The 17,469-nt window shown below is 28.9% G+C and overlaps 2 protein-coding genes and 1 long non-coding RNA gene across 3 annotated transcripts; 2 read left to right on the forward strand and 1 right to left on the reverse strand.

The window, feature by feature from the left end:
• Positions 1-222: 222 nt before the first annotated feature.
• Positions 223-1,976, reverse strand: LOC146933863 (two-component response regulator ORR26-like). Its single transcript, XM_085705647.1, has 5 exons — positions 1,678-1,976; positions 1,393-1,545; positions 1,003-1,275; positions 818-894; positions 223-724 (listed from the first exon to the last, which is right to left on the reverse strand). Exons 1-5 carry the CDS (start codon positions 1,805-1,807, stop codon positions 377-379), a joined length of 981 nt encoding a protein of 326 aa, XP_085561773.1. The 5' UTR covers positions 1,808-1,976; the 3' UTR covers positions 223-376.
• A 3,273-nt stretch (positions 1,977-5,249) lies between these two features.
• Positions 5,250-7,670, forward strand: LOC146933864 (uncharacterized). The gene is made up of 2 exons (XR_015007595.1): positions 5,250-5,670; positions 5,809-7,670. It is a non-coding gene; the product is annotated as an uncharacterized LOC146933864 (long non-coding RNA).
• A 611-nt stretch (positions 7,671-8,281) lies between these two features.
• LOC146933865 (uncharacterized) lies at positions 8,282-9,347 on the forward strand. Its single transcript, XM_085705648.1, has 3 exons — positions 8,282-8,519; positions 8,625-8,888; positions 8,977-9,347. Exons 1-3 carry the CDS (start codon positions 8,418-8,420, stop codon positions 9,130-9,132), a joined length of 522 nt encoding a protein of 173 aa, XP_085561774.1. The 5' UTR covers positions 8,282-8,417; the 3' UTR covers positions 9,133-9,347.
• Positions 9,348-17,469: the final 8,122 nt, after the last annotated feature.

Consider the following 17,469-nt stretch of genomic DNA (forward strand, 5'->3'; position numbering starts at 1 on the left):
ATGACACCCATAAGTTATATCAGAATTCAGAACACAAAAGTCTCCTTTATTTTAATTTAAGAAAGTTACAGAACTTTTTTTTTTGAGGGATGGAAAGTTACAAAACTTTTTTTTTTTAGGGATGGAATGTTACAGAACTTGAGAAGTCAATGGAGAGCATATCTAGTAAAAATAAGAGCGATTAGTTACTGTCAGAAATAAGAATATTTGATAACCCCTACAAAAAGAAAAAATAATATCTGATAACTAATTACAACCATTCGATTCACGTCATAAAAAATAAAATAACTATAAGATTAAAATTGACTTGAATTAAAAATCATTCTTGCATGACTTCTCCCTTCAATGAATTCATCAACAGCAACTTTCTAATTCCCTAATTGAATATACCATATTCCGATGGAGGTTGTGCTTCGTATAGTGATGATGAATCATCTTGGATCATGTAGGACTGGTCAGTAAAAATGTTGGCAATAATGTCAAAATCTTCATAATCGTTGAATGTCATCAGATCTTGTTGTGCATGAGAGTTGTCGTTGCATTGTATGGCTGAGTTCATTAAATTTTCTGGGTCTTGTTGTATTGAGTGAACAGCTTCAGAACTCAATTGTGTTTCGTTAGGAACATCATATTGATCAAACTTTGATTTTTTCCGCCCCCTTTTTGACTTTCTATTCTTTAGATGTGTCTCTTTGGTTGAACTCTTCAAATCAAGTATCACTCTCTGTCAATATTCAAATCTTAATGTTAATATAAATTATAATTTAAAATCACACAAAACAAAATCACTACCACTACATTAATACAAAAAACAAACCTGCAAATGGCTAGCAACTTGCTCTTTTGTCAAACCAGGAACATTCATCGCTTTATGAATTGCTTTTGGCTTTGCCTCTGAAAAATAAGGGAGAGACAAAAATTTACACAGGTTTAGTTTCTTGAAGTATACAAACAAAGAAAATAAGAGAGAGAAAATAAAAATTATTGGAAAAAGAATCTTACTATCAAGGCCAAGTTCATTCACAACCCTTAGAAATTGTCGATGCAATTCAGGTGTCCATGATATACGATTCTTCTTCGTTAGGGGTTGATAATTAGCATTATCATCTCTTCCCCTTTTGCTTTGATTATGTTTATTTTCATTGAAAAATTTCCTTGCAACACACTGCCACATGTTCTTGATTTGATTCTCGATTAAAGGCTTAATCCAATATTCGCAAGCCCCGTTTGCAACAGCTTTCATCACTGCACTTGTTGATCCATCATCACACATCACTGCACATGTAATTAACATTATAATTAAATAATAAATAACAATGTCATACATAAGTATATGAATAAATTAATTATGTGATATAATTTTGTAATATAGTTAATTATATATATTCTTACTGATGACAGGAATATTGATTTGTTGGGTAACATGTCGGACAAAATCATATGAATCCATGTCTGGCATTTGAGCTTCAATTAGTACCACATCAACACAGCCCTTTGTTTCCATCAAAAGTTTAAAGGCAAAAGAAGCCTTAGAACATGTTGTAACTGGAAGGAAAAAAAGAATACATAAAAATACACAAGTAAGAAATTATGCCAAAAGTTCAAGAATTTCACAGGTTAATAACATAATTTAATCTGCAATTGAACAAAGTATATATGATAAATTAATTAACAAACCTTGATAATTGCTTGGAATAGACATTTCCACAACAGCATTAAGGACATCAGTGTCATGATCAACCACAAGAACTCTTAAATCCTCTGGGAATTGGCTGGGAAGTGACTCTATATCGTTAAAAAGAGCCATTGCAGAAGGGAAGAACGCAACAGAGAGTTTTTTAGGTGAAGAGTGAAACCCAAGAAACCTTGGAAAAAATAAATTGGTGTTGTGGTTTGTATCGTTAGGGTTATTGGTATTTAAATAAAAGTTTCCTAACAAAAAAACAAATAAATATGAAAGAAAGGTTTAGATAAGAGTTTCGTAAAAAAAACAAATATGAAAGATAGAAAGGAAATAAAAAATTAAGAAATGTTGGCATAAAAATAACGGGTATCAGTTCTGATTAGACTCTATTAGTGATACAGATACTAACAGAAATTTGATTCGATAAATCTTACCTCTTTTGATTTGATCTAAAAATAAATCTTGCAAGATTAGTATTTCTTTTATTTTCTTCTTTTGTCTCTCGCTGCCAACCTCCCATGCGCCATTTTTGCTTCCCCCTTTTGATTTCTACTTCTCTCTAACTATGTCATAGAAACTTCTTCCTTTTTTTTTATTATCTACTTATGAAGTTAGTAAATAAATTGTGTGTTGATGGAAAACTTTCCATGGAAGCCTAATGATTGACTACTCGTTTTTTCTATTCCCAAAGCAATATACTCTTTCATCCGTTTTTGTCCTTTAAGTTCATTTTCGTCATACATTTTAGTTCCTTCCGTTAAGGGCTTAACCTCAAATATCTAAGGTGGACAACCCTATAAATGATCAACCATAAACCTCGTTAATTTTTTAATCTAACCTTCTAGAGACTACACCCACACTAGAAGCATGTGGTTAAACCTTGGATTTGGTGGGCTTGAAGGAAAAAAAAACTCTTCGTGCCTTAGTCAGGAAATCATGCCCATTCTTGTCTCAGCTCAGCACAGCAGTTTGATCCTTGGTAAAATCGACATTTGCTTGTTTTCACACGCATTAAAACACGGTCTTGGATGAAATCTACTATGGCAATTCTTTTTAGATTGGCTTTGATGGTATACTTCAAAACTCTAATGGTGCCTGGCGTGCTCGATATCATGGTTTTATTATGGGTTCACCTGGCATCCTCCGAGAAGAACTTTATGGCATTCATCGAGAGCTAAATCTTGCTACGAAACGAGTCTCTATTATTCAACTTGGTACACCAATTCTTCATTATGTTTGAAGGTTATCGAGACTCCAGTTAACATATTCCACAAGCATGTTTTGCTGATTCAAGACATCAAAGATTTATTGTGTGCATATTCCTTCTAAAAGTGAAAGGTGAATAGGACTTCTTATTAATTCTCATTTTATTTTAAGAATTAATTAAAAGAAAAGTAATTTACATGATATATAAAATTAAAAGAAAAGTAATTTCTCTGAGCATTTTAGTTTCTACGTAAAAGAAACTCAAATTACGTCGAGTTCAGTAAAATTTAACTAAGAGTTATATTTGTTAAAGGTCTACTTTAAAAAAAATTGCGTCAATTCAATCATTCTCACGAGAGTACGAACTCAAAGTCTCTCAAGCAAGTGTGTTCATTGACTACTTTTGTTGTTTAATGTTAATTGCTTTTATGTCTAGGCATAAGCTTTATGTTGAATTTTTAAGTTGCCTAAATGCATGACAAAAAAAAATTACTTAAAAAAATGAATAAAAATAGACAAAGAAAAAAAAACCATGAAAAACGATTCAATTAAGTGCCTGCAAATCGATCTAAACCATCCACCTAACCCGCTAAACTGACGCACCTTCAAAACGGATGTCAAAGTCATTCGTATTTAGGTCATGATATATCATGATCGATAGGTTAGCATTTCTAAATCCAAATCCACCCATAATCGACCAACACTCAGACCTACGCGTAATAATAGTCCCTCAAGCACCAATCCATTTTAAAAAAATACTCCATCCGGTCCTTTTTATATAAGAAACAAAATTGTTAAAGTTTTTGGTCTTTTATGTAAGAAACATTGACCGATTTTTAAATGTGTTAGATGTTAATTTTCATTTGTCTCCTTATTTATCATATGAGAGGCGATCGTACCTGATTAGAAGGTGACTACCGGTGCAGTTTGATATGGTGGTTGTATGGTGTATGTAAGCCTCAATTGTTGACTAGAACGGGGTGGGGGTGTACCTGCAGACACTCCGACGCTCAAGTCAGTATGAGATCAAAATGGAGGGTTAAGAGTGTGAAGAGATTATAACCGTGAGGACTGCAGAGAGTCCCCTTTTTGTATAAAGAGTGTTGCATGATCGTTGTATGGCACACGTAGGGCTCCGCGGTTACGGATTCATGGGAATCATAACCGCCGAGGAGAGATTCGCAAAAGCCATGATGAGGACCGTTACAAGGGGGTGTGTTGCGATTAAATTGTCCAAATGCCAGATTTGGGCTAGTTTGTATGGGCCCATGTAAATGGACTTTAGAGCATTTTGCTCGGTCCAGAACAAAAGGGAATATTAAAAGTAAATAGGTTGGTGTAATCAAGAATAATTAATATAGGCTATTCATATAATAAGGAGAATGTTAACAAGTGTGGTAAGGACATTGTTTAAGGATCCAAAAGAAGCAACTTTTACATAGAAAATGAGTAATTATGTCTTTGACGTGTGTTTGACTTATATTTTCAAGACAAAATTTTATTTTAAGTATTCATTAAACAACGTTCTTAGGGCACTTGTTAGCATGACCCTAATAATTTGTGTGTTTTTTTTCTTATAAGAAAGATAGAAAGGAGTATGATGATACTTGGGAAAAGTTAACGAGTGCCCTCGCACACTCTTTAAGAGTTAAGACCTTTAAATTGTACTCCCTCTGTCCCAAATTGTAAGCAAAAAAAGTCAAATCACACTTATTAAGAAAACTACAGTAAAACATAAGAATTTGAAGGGTAATTTTTTTGTGTTTTCTTTAGAATAAGTTTCATGGAAAAATGTAAAAATAATTTTCATTGGCTATTGGTTATGGAGAAAATGGAAGAGAGAGAAAATTAAATGTTATTTGCATTTAATTTCATGAGAATAAGCAAAAAAAAAATCTTGGAAAAGATGGTTTTTTAAAATAAAATAAAAATTAAATAGAATAAAAGTTTGTTTTTTTTTCTTACATTTTTTAAGGAAAAAAAAAAGAGTTTTCTTTTTTACATTTTGGGACACTAGGAGTAACGTTTTATAAAAATATGTGTAATCTTATTAATAAAAGGTCTTAAGTTGTCTTAAACAACTTTTTGGAGCCAAAATTTGAGGTTAATTTTGTCATTTTAATATTGACATCTCATTATTATTATTATTATTTAATATATATTTAAGCAATTGAACAAACTTTTGCTAAATTTGTGCCATAAACTACGAAATACGTTTTTTTTTCTTCCATAATCTTAGTTTGTTTTTTTTTCGTTTTTTTTCTTTCATAATTTTATTTTGTTTTTCTTTCACATTATTATTTAATAATATATATTTAAGCAATTGAACAAACTTTTGTTAAATTTGTGCCATAAACTACTAAATACATTTTTTTTCTTCCATAATCTTAGTTTTTTTTTTGTTTTTTTTTCTTTCATCTTATATTGTTTTTTGTTTGATGGACATCATAGTTTGTTTTCTATTTTCTCTATTTTTTTGGTAGTTCTATTTTCTCTATTTATTTGGCAATATAAACACCGATCCCCATATGTTTTTTTTGTTTTTGTTAACTATGTTTTTCTAAACAAACTTTTGCTAAAAAATTTCTCATTAAATTTATGGCACCAAAGAAAGAAAAAAAAACCTCATCTAACGTTTGTCTTTGGTAACTAACTCTGTCTACATCTGTGTCACTTTATGCCAAACTAATCATCCCTCAACTCTCTATATAAGTAACATCAAATAGTATTTATAAGTCATACTTCAACCTTCGATTAAATCATCTTGCTTCAAATTAATCGTACGTCATATTTTTTTGCTTTGAATCTCTTTTTTTATTTCTAACTTCTTTTTTATATCAACGATTAAAGTATCTCCCTATTAATATTTTTAACTTTGTCTACCTTTCTATGATTTATTTCTTTTCAATTCTATGTAGGTTGAATAATGGCTTCTCATATTACTGCTATTGATGACATTGTTGCTGGAAAAATGATTGGAAGATACGTGTTCGTATAGTTAATCTTTGGAAAATTCCTGATTTCAACAAACCAAAAGAGGCATCCAGTATTGAATTACTTTTGCTAGATGAAAAGGCATGGGTCATGTATATGGTTCAGTTGTACCTATAAATTTTGTTGTTAAATATCTCTGATTTTTACTACAACATGTTTGTGTTATGTGTGATGAAACAACATGCCTCTATATACTTTTATATGGTTCTATTATACCTATCCATTTTTGTTATTAAAGATCTTTGATTTATTCATGTATTTCACAAGTTGTACCTTCTGTTTTTCATCACAAGTAAATTTAGCCTATTAAATTAAAAGAACCATATATGAACGTGTTAGTAAAACAATTAGCCTATTAAATTTAAACAATTAGCCTATTAAATTTAAAGGTGGGGATTTATTTGTTTTGGTTGTTGCTGTGCAGTTTTTGGATGCGCGGGGTTCCTCTTCCTCCACTATAATCTTCTTTGTTATTTTGAGTTCACTTCACTTTATTTTTGGGTGGCTCTGTTTTAATATAATATGCCGTTAAAAAAAAAAATTAAACAGCAAAACTGCACAGCCGCATCTAACAGGAGCAGCAAAACTGCTGAACTGAATTTAGCATGACACGGCATAGGAGAGGTTAACATACCTCAGCCAGCTGCCTGCCCAAAACACACCCGAAAAACAACCTAAACTATTATAAATTGATAATAAAAGAAGTTTTTTAATTTGATTCATGTCTGTCCATACATGGACATGTTGATATGATTATATCATTTTTTTTTGTTTCACCTTTATTTTTTTTTGAAAGAATTTGTTTCAGGTTTATAATTCTCATTATCTTTTTATTCACATAAATTCACATAATATTTTATTTATTTCAGTTGTCAAAGATACAAGCTTCTATTAAAAGCAAGGATTTCAAACAACTTGGAGATTCTATTGAAGAGGGTGCTTCATATACTATAGAAAAGTTCTTGGTCCAATTGGTCCAATTTAATAAAGGAAATTTTAAGCCAACAAATCACAAATACAAGCTAACTTTGATAGGAAGCACTATTATAACCAAAACATCTTATGATAAAATTCCTGCAAATTTGTTTAACTTGACAAAATTTCAGGACATTATTGGTGGTACTGATAACGGTGTTTTAATGGGTTAGTAATTTATACTAAACTTACAAATTAAATATTAACTTATTTTAAGATTTTTAAGATTTCTTTTTTATGATTCTACAACCATGTTTATTTGTAGATGTCATTGGCCATGTAGTTGGAACGACTGACATTAAGGATGTTCAAGTAAAAGGAAAAATGACTAAAATCTTGGACTTGATTCTTGAAGACCTTGAGTTAGTGGAGTTTTTTTTTTTTTTTTTATCTTTGTTTTAACTACATATATAGATTTTTTTTTTAATTATTATTCTTAGTCTAATAAAAATTATTTTGTAAATTTCAGGAGCAATACAATTATTTGTACTTTATAAGGTCATTTTGCTGAACAAATGAATAGCTATATGAGCACAAATGGAAATACTTTTTCTATTGTAGTTGTTATGCATCTATGTCGACTTAAATTTTTTGGTGGTAATTAGATTATCTTTTTAAATGTAATTATTTTTAATTTCTTTGTATTGTTAATGATATATATCACTTAATACCTTTTGGTGTATCGTTTTAATAGGTATGTATGGGATTGCCAATGCATTCAATGAAACCAAGTTGCTTATAAATCCCAACATTGAAGAATGTTGCACCTACAAGAAATTACACATATATTATATATTGATAATTATTGAAAGTTTTTTTTGTTTTGTTTTTGTTAAGTATGATTTTCTTATATTTTACGATAGAATAGAAACTGGCAATGCATCTTTGACCCAAGGGGTCACCCAGATGACAGCACAATCTTCACTTTCTTTGTCTAATGATCTACTCCAAACAGAAAACATGACAATTTCAGATATTACACAATCTAAACAGGTCTACAACTTTATGCTGATTTGCTTTGACTTATACTATTATACTATGTTGTTAAATAATTCTTAATCCATATCTTTGTGTTTTAATTTTCTAATAATTATTCTTTAAATAAATTTAATAACTATGCAGGTGGGTGCATGTGTTGTCTTGGCTAAAATTATTGACATAGACACCAATAAGAAGTGGTTCTACGTTTCATGTGATACGTGCTTCAAGGAGGTTGAACCTGTTTGTACAAAATACTTTTGTGAAAAATGTGATACATAGTCGATGCTACAAAAAGGTAATGTTTTCCATATTAATTTTTCTTATGTTTCACTCATGTTTTTTAAGCTAAACTCAATTATTCTTTCTATTCGGTTACTTATATAATTAGCAAATCTAATTTCAATTTTTTTTCTTTCTAATAACTTACTATGTACATGATTATATAAACGACAAGTTTATATAAACGACAAGTTGCATCATCACCACTTTTATTCTTTTGGTCACTGATTTTTTTGGTTAGTGATTCCTTATAAGGTTATTGAATCTTTCATGTATATTCACTTTTCATTTTAGGTTTATGGTACACATTCATGTTATGGATGATAGTGGGTCAACTACCTTTGTGTTGTTTGATGGAGTTATTTCACAGCACTTTGGAAAGACTGCAAAAGAACAAATGGTATTGATAATGAACTTAAGTATATTGTTTTTTGTATTTTTTATGTCATATTATTAAAACAATAAACATTGGTTTTAATTGTTTACTAATCCAAATCAAAAACAGGGAAAGACCACAAATGATTATCCAACCGAGTTTGAAACCTTACGTGATAAGGAAATGCTTTTCAAATTGGAGATCAATCAAAAAAATGTTGAACAAAGGTTTTATACCTATGCAGTCGAAAAGATGTCTGATGACAATGAAATCATTGATGAGTTTAAGAAAAAGTATTATATTGAGTGTCATGATGCTCCACCGAATGGTGAGGAAGATGATGATGTTGATATCATAGGTCCTATTACTCCCCAAACTGATGATAACATTAAGGTAGTTAAATATTATTTATATCTACTTTAAAAGTATTCATAAAACTTATTAAATTAACCATTGCTATGAATGTTTATTATTCATGTAGCTTCTTGGTGATGAAGCTAATTCTATTCCTAAAGATACTCATCCATCCAAGTCTTTGAGAAAGAGAAACGCCGACTCAGATGCAACACATATTGACCTTGATTGTCAAACTCGGTCGTCCACCACTAAATTGCAGAAAGTTGTCAAAATTAAGTAAGAACCTCAAGATTGATATTTTAGCTCTTCTTAGTCTACACTACTTAGATTTATTTTGTTTCATTTTTCTTTTTTACTCAATAAGTACCTTCTTAATTGTTAATTGTTTTGGAATTTATCTCCTTCATATTTGCTAATTTGGTTGTTATAACATTTGGTACTTTGGTGCATATGTCATACATCCAAAAATAACATGTTTACGTTCTTTTTTGTCCACATCAATATCACTCTATCTATATAAATTTTTTTTTATCTCTATCGAATGATGTGGTGGTAACCAAAAATCACTTGCGTTGGTGACCAAAATAAATCACCTTACTTTTTTTTTATTGTGTTTCGTAGCATTATTAATATCCTCTCTATATGGTTGCCTTTTTGTAAACCTTGAAAATTTATCAATATCCTCTCTTATTTACCTTTAATAGCAAGAAGGGGTGAATAAGATTTATAAATTTTTAAAGTGCTAATATCAGAACTTTGAAAATTTTCAAGGTTGCTTATTTACCAACATCTTCACTCCAAAGTTCTGATATTAGCACTTTAAAAGTCCTAAAACATGGACCATAGAGAAGGGGTTGAAGATGTTGGTAGATAACTACATTGGTTTACAAGCTGATCAAACAAAGCAAGAATTGTTGGATGGTAAAAGCTAAAGAGAGGAATTGTGTTAAGATGACGAGAATTTTAAATTAATTCAGGTTTTCATTGTTATTGTTTTGGAAGCATTAATTCATTTACAATTAGCTTATTTATTAATCAATGCCATATCTAATTCCCGTGCATCGCACGGGTCTATATACTAGTCTTATTTATAAAAGGTCTTAAGTTGTCTTAAACAGCTTTTTGGAGCCAAAATTTGAGGTTAATTTTGTCATTTTAATATTGACACCTCATTATTCTTATTATTATTTAATATATATTTAAGCAATTGAACAAACTTTTGCTAAATTTAATATTGACAACTCATTATTGTTATTATTATTTAATATATATTTAAGCAATTGAACAAACTTTTGCTAAATTTGTGCCATAAACTACTAAATATGTTTTTTTTTCTTCCATAATATTAGTTTTTTTTTCGTTTTTTTTTCTTTCATAATTTTATTTTGTTTTTCTTTCACATTATTATTTAATAATATATATTTAAGCAATTGAACAAACTTTTGTTAAATTTGTGCCATAAACTACTAAATACGTTTTTTTTTTCCATAATCTTAGTTTGTTTTTTTTTGTTTTTTTTCCTTTCATAATCTTATTTTGTTTTTTGTTTGATGAACATCATAGTTTGTTTTCTATTTTCTCTATTTTTTTGGTAGTGCTATTTTCTCTATTTATTTGGCAATGTAAACACCGATCCCCATATGTTTTTTTTTGTTTTTGTTAACTATGTTTTTCTAAAATTTCTCATTAAATTTGTGCCACCAAAGAGAAAAAAATCCTCATCTAACGTTTGTCTTTGGTAACTAACTTTGTCTACATCTGTGCCACTTTATGCCAAAATATAAGTAACATCAAATAGGATTTATAAGTCATACTTCATCCTTCATCCTTCGATTAAATCATCTTGCTTCAAATTAATCGTACGTCATATTTTTTTGCTTTGAATCTCTTTTTCTATTTCTAACTTCTTTTTTATATCAACGATTAAAGTATCTCTCTATTAATATTTTTAACTTTGTCTACCTTTCCATGATTTATTTCTTTTCAATTCTATGTAGATTGAATAATGGCTTCTCATATTACTGATATTGATGACATTGTTGCTGGAAAAATCGATTGGAAGATACGTGTTCGTATAGTTAATCTTTGGAAAATTCATGATTTCAACAAACCAAAAGAGGCATCCAGTATTGAATTACTATAACATGTTTGTGTTATGTGTGATGAAACAGCATGCCTCTATATACTTTTATATTGTTCTGTTATACCTATCCATTTTTGTTATTAAAGATCTTTGATTTATTCATGTATTTCACAAGTTGTATCTTCTGTTTTTCATCACAGTTAAATTAGCCTATTAAATTAAAAGAACCATATATGAACATGTTAGTAAAACAATTAGCCTATTAAATTTAAACGATTAGCCTATTAAATTTAGAGGTGGGGATTTATTTGTTTTGGTTGGTGCTGTGCAGTTTTTGGGTGTGCGGGGTTCCTGTTCCTCCACTATAATCTTCTTTGTTATTTTGAATTCACTACACTTTCTTTTTGGGTGACTCTATTAAAAAAAAAAAATTAAACAGCCAAACTGCACAGCCGCATCTAACAGGACTGCCCAAAATCTTATTTATAAAAGGTCTTAAGTTGTCTTAAACAGCTTTTTGGAGCCAAAATTTGAGGTTAATTTTGTCATTTTAATATTGACACCTCATTATTCTTATTATTATTTAATATATATTTAAGCAATTGAACAAACTTTTGCTAAATTTAATATTGACAACTCATTATTGTTATTATTATTTAATATATATTTAAGCAATTGAACAAACTTTTGCTAAATTTGTGCCATAAACTACTAAATATGTTTTTTTTTCTTCCATAATATTAGTTTTTTTTTCGTTTTTTTTTCTTTCATAATTTTATTTTGTTTTTCTTTCACATTATTATTTAATAATATATATTTAAGCAATTGAACAAACTTTTGTTAAATTTGTGCCATAAACTACTAAATACGTTTTTTTTTTCCATAATCTTAGTTTGTTTTTTTTTGTTTTTTTTCCTTTCATAATCTTATTTTGTTTTTTGTTTGATGAACATCATAGTTTGTTTTCTATTTTCTCTATTTTTTTGGTAGTGCTATTTTCTCTATTTATTTGGCAATGTAAACACCGATCCCCATATGTTTTTTTTTGTTTTTGTTAACTATGTTTTTCTAAAATTTCTCATTAAATTTGTGCCACCAAAGAGAAAAAAATCCTCATCTAACGTTTGTCTTTGGTAACTAACTTTGTCTACATCTGTGCCACTTTATGCCAAAATATAAGTAACATCAAATAGGATTTATAAGTCATACTTCATCCTTCATCCTTCGACTAAATCATCTTGCTTCAAATTAATCGTACGTCATATTTTTTTGCTTTGAATCTCTTTTTCTATTTCTAACTTCTTTTTTATATCAACGATTAAAGTATCTCTCTATTAATATTTTTAACTTTGTCTACCTTTCCATGATTTATTTCTTTTCAATTCTATGTAGATTGAATAATGGCTTCTCATATTACTGATATTGATGACATTGTTGCTGGAAAAATCGATTGGAAGATACGTGTTCGTATAGTTAATCTTTGGAAAATTCATGATTTCAACAAACCAAAAGAGGCATCCAGTATTGAATTACTATAACATGTTTGTGTTATGTGTGATGAAACAGCATGCCTCTATATACTTTTATATTGTTCTGTTATACCTATCCATTTTTGTTATTAAAGATCTTTGATTTATTCATGTATTTCACAAGTTGTATCTTCTGTTTTTCATCACAGTTAAATTAGCCTATTAAATTAAAAGAACCATATATGAACATGTTAGTAAAACAATTAGCCTATTAAATTTAAACGATTAGCCTATTAAATTTAGAGGTGGGGATTTATTTGTTTTGGTTGGTGCTGTGCAGTTTTTGGGTGTGCGGGGTTCCTGTTCCTCCACTATAATCTTCTTTGTTATTTTGAATTCACTACACTTTCTTTTTGGGTGACTCTATTAAAAAAAAAAAATTAAACAGCCAAACTGCACAGCCGCATCTAACAGGACTGCCCAAAATCTTATTTATAAAAGGTCTTAAGTTGTCTTAAACAGCTTTTTGGAGCCAAAATTTGAGGTTAATTTTGTCATTTTAATATTGACACCTCATTATTCTTATTATTATTTAATATATATTTAAGCAATTGAACAAACTTTTGCTAAATTTAATATTGACAACTCATTATTGTTATTATTATTTAATATATATTTAAGCAATTGAACAAACTTTTGCTAAATTTGTGCCATAAACTACTAAATATGTTTTTTTTTCTTCCATAATATTAGTTTTTTTTTCGTTTTTTTTTCTTTCATAATTTTATTTTGTTTTTCTTTCACATTATTATTTAATAATATATATTTAAGCAATTGAACAAACTTTTGTTAAATTTGTGCCATAAACTACTAAATACGTTTTTTTTTTCCATAATCTTAGTTTGTTTTTTTTTGTTTTTTTTCCTTTCATAATCTTATTTTGTTTTTTGTTTGATGAACATCATAGTTTGTTTTCTATTTTCTCTATTTTTTTGGTAGTGCTATTTTCTCTATTTATTTGGCAATGTAAACACCGATCCCCATATGTTTTTTTTTGTTTTTGTTAACTATGTTTTTCTAAAATTTCTCATTAAATTTGTGCCACCAAAGAGAAAAAAATCCTCATCTAACGTTTGTCTTTGGTAACTAACTTTGTCTACATCTGTGCCACTTTATGCCAAAATATAAGTAACATCAAATAGGATTTATAAGTCATACTTCATCCTTCATCCTTCGATTAAATCATCTTGCTTCAAATTAATCGTACGTCATATTTTTTTGCTTTGAATCTCTTTTTCTATTTCTAACTTCTTTTTTATATCAACGATTAAAGTATCTCTCTATTAATATTTTTAACTTTGTCTACCTTTCCATGATTTATTTCTTTTCAATTCTATGTAGATTGAATAATGGCTTCTCATATTACTGATATTGATGACATTGTTGCTGGAAAAATCGATTGGAAGATACGTGTTCGTATAGTTAATCTTTGGAAAATTCATGATTTCAACAAACCAAAAGAGGCATCCAGTATTGAATTACTATAACATGTTTGTGTTATGTGTGATGAAACAGCATGCCTCTATATACTTTTATATTGTTCTGTTATACCTATCCATTTTTGTTATTAAAGATCTTTGATTTATTCATGTATTTCACAAGTTGTATCTTCTGTTTTTCATCACAGTTAAATTAGCCTATTAAATTAAAAGAACCATATATGAACATGTTAGTAAAACAATTAGCCTATTAAATTTAAACGATTAGCCTATTAAATTTAGAGGTGGGGATTTATTTGTTTTGGTTGGTGCTGTGCAGTTTTTGGGTGTGCGGGGTTCCTGTTCCTCCACTATAATCTTCTTTGTTATTTTGAATTCACTACACTTTCTTTTTGGGTGACTCTATTAAAAAAAAAAAATTAAACAGCCAAACTGCACAGCCGCATCTAACAGGACTGCCCAAAACACACCCGAAAAACAACCTAAACTATTATAAATTGATAATAAAAGAAGTTTTTTAATTTGATTCATGATTGTCCATACTATGGACGTGTTGATAAGATTATATCATTGTTTTTTTATGTTTCACCTTTATTTATTTTTTTGAAAGAATTTGTTTCAGTTTTATAATTCTCATTATCTTTTTATTCACATAAATTCACATAATATTTTATTTATTTCAGTTGTCAAAGATACAAGCTTCTATTAAAAGCAAGGATTTCAAACAACTTGGAGATTCTATTGAAGAGGGCGCTTCATATACTATCTTATTTATAAAAGGTCTTAAGTTGTCTTAAACAGCTTTTTGGAGCCAAAATTTGAGGTTAATTTTGTCATTTTAATATTGACACCTCATTATTCTTATTATTATTTAATATATATTTAAGCAATTGAACAAACTTTTGCTAAATTTAATATTGACAACTCATTATTGTTATTATTATTTAATATATATTTAAGCAATTGAACAAACTTTTGCTAAATTTGTGCCATAAACTACTAAATATGTTTTTTTTTCTTCCATAATATTAGTTTTTTTTTCGTTTTTTTTTCTTTCATAATTTTATTTTGTTTTTCTTTCACATTATTATTTAATAATATATATTTAAGCAATTGAACAAACTTTTGTTAAATTTGTGCCATAAACTACTAAATACGTTTTTTTTTTCCATAATCTTAGTTTGTTTTTTTTTGTTTTTTTTCCTTTCATAATCTTATTTTGTTTTTTGTTTGATGAACATCATAGTTTGTTTTCTATTTTCTCTATTTTTTTGGTAGTGCTATTTTCTCTATTTATTTGGCAATGTAAACACCGATCCCCATATGTTTTTTTTTGTTTTTGTTAACTATGTTTTTCTAAAATTTCTCATTAAATTTGTGCCACCAAAGAGAAAAAAATCCTCATCTAACGTTTGTCTTTGGTAACTAACTTTGTCTACATCTGTGCCACTTTATGCCAAAATATAAGTAACATCAAATAGGATTTATAAGTCATACTTCATCCTTCATCCTTCGATTAAATCATCTTGCTTCAAATTAATCGTACGTCATATTTTTTTGCTTTGAATCTCTTTTTCTATTTCTAACTTCTTTTTTATATCAACGATTAAAGTATCTCTCTATTAATATTTTTAACTTTGTCTACCTTTCCATGATTTATTTCTTTTCAATTCTATGTAGATTGAATAATGGCTTCTCATATTACTGATATTGATGACATTGTTGCTGGAAAAATCGATTGGAAGATACGTGTTCGTATAGTTAATCTTTGGAAAATTCATGATTTCAACAAACCAAAAGAGGCATCCAGTATTGAATTACTATAACATGTTTGTGTTATGTGTGATGAAACAGCATGCCTCTATATACTTTTATATTGTTCTGTTATACCTATCCATTTTTGTTATTAAAGATCTTTGATTTATTCATGTATTTCACAAGTTGTATCTTCTGTTTTTCATCACAGTTAAATTAGCCTATTAAATTAAAAGAACCATATATGAACATGTTAGTAAAACAATTAGCCTATTAAATTTAAACGATTAGCCTATTAAATTTAGAGGTGGGGATTTATTTGTTTTGGTTGGTGCTGTGCAGTTTTTGGGTGTGCGGGGTTCCTGTTCCTCCACTATAATCTTCTTTGTTATTTTGAATTCACTACACTTTCTTTTTGGGTGACTCTATTAAAAAAAAAAAATTAAACAGCCAAACTGCACAGCCGCATCTAACAGGACTGCCCAAAATCTTATTTATAAAAGGTCTTAAGTTGTCTTAAACAGCTTTTTGGAGCCAAAATTTGAGGTTAATTTTGTCATTTTAATATTGACACCTCATTATTCTTATTATTATTTAATATATATTTAAGCAATTGAACAAACTTTTGCTAAATTTAATATTGACAACTCATTATTGTTATTATTATTTAATATATATTTAAGCAATTGAACAAACTTTTGCTAAATTTGTGCCATAAACTACTAAATATGTTTTTTTTTCTTCCATAATATTACTCCCTCCATTCCTTTTTATTTGATGTTTTAGCTCTTAAGTTTTATTTCAAAATATTTGATGTTTTAGAATTGTTGGTATTGTTTGTCCAATTTTACCCTTGTCACAATTAATTACGTTATGACTTTTAATTTATCACAATTGTCAAAAATTGGAGTACTAATTACCAATTGTCCTTACCTAGGTAGTGCTCTCCCTAAGTCTCATTTCAACTACCAATGACACTATTTACAACTACCGGCTAAAAAGAAAACATTGGCTAAAACCCAATGACATGCACAACTATAAAAAGAGAACATTGGCTAAAACTATTCATACTCCCCATGGAAGCGACTAGAAAAGGCACATATGAAAGAGAGAGAAAAATTGTTGAAGATGGTAGTTGAGGATTCACTTGAAGGGAAAGTTGATTATGAGTTTGATACTGCAGACACAGCTGAATCCAAACTTCACCAACAAGCAGTGGAGATGGTAGTTGAAGATTTAGTTGAAGAGGGAGTTGAAGAACCACGTGAAAGGCAAATAGTGCTGGACATTGATCTAAATCTTCCTGCTGATATTGGATTTGATTTAAACAAGTTTGGTGAATTTGCCTCATAATTGAAAAAAGGAAAATTCAAATCTATTGCAACTAAGGGAACGTTTATGTCATTATTTGTATCCATAACTGAAATATCATCATGAAGTTCAACTTTTATAAGCAATTTTAAGGGATTTGAAATATGAGATTCTAAAATGAGGGGGAAAATTAAAAACCTCAAAAGTATAAGGTGGGAAATACTAAATGTTTTGCTGGGAAAAAAAAAGTGGGAAAAAACAACCCGTTCACTTTTTAAAAGTGTCACCTTATACTTTTTCAATTGTATACTCCCACCATTATTTTTTGGATGAAAAAATTGTATACTCCCACGTTCATTTTTTGGAAGTGTAAGTAATAAATGTATTGAAATTAGAATTGTATACTCCCACCGTTCATTTAAGAAGATTTGGAATTTTGAGAAGAAAAAAGCAAGCAGCAAAAATAAAATAAGGGTATTGTAGTCCAAATCTACAATTAT

This window comes from Medicago sativa, chromosome 4 (genome assembly GCF_051527215.1).
Source record: "Medicago sativa cultivar Bolivia chromosome 4, Bolivia_mono, whole genome shotgun sequence".
NCBI lineage: Eukaryota > Viridiplantae > Streptophyta > Magnoliopsida > Fabales > Fabaceae > Medicago > Medicago sativa.

Excerpts from the sequence above, each read along its gene's own strand:
- LOC146933863 (XM_085705647.1), bottom strand. The coding sequence starts at position 1,807 with ATGGCTCTTTTTAACGATATAGAGTCACTTCCCAGCCAATTCCCAGAG. Across the intron at positions 1,276-1,392 it reads AATCAATATTCCTGTCATCA|TGATGTGTGATGATGGATCA; the intron begins GTAAGAATATAT and ends TTACATGTGCAG. Across the intron at positions 725-817 it reads AAGTTGCTAGCCATTTGCAG|AGAGTGATACTTGATTTGAA; the intron begins GTTTGTTTTTTG and ends GAATATTGACAG.
- LOC146933865 (XM_085705648.1), top strand. The coding sequence starts at position 8,418 with ATGGTACACATTCATGTTATGGATGATAGTGGGTCAACTACCTTTGTG. Across the intron at positions 8,520-8,624 it reads AGACTGCAAAAGAACAAATG|GGAAAGACCACAAATGATTA; the intron begins GTATTGATAATG and ends AATCAAAAACAG. Across the intron at positions 8,889-8,976 it reads AAACTGATGATAACATTAAG|CTTCTTGGTGATGAAGCTAA; the intron begins GTAGTTAAATAT and ends TTATTCATGTAG.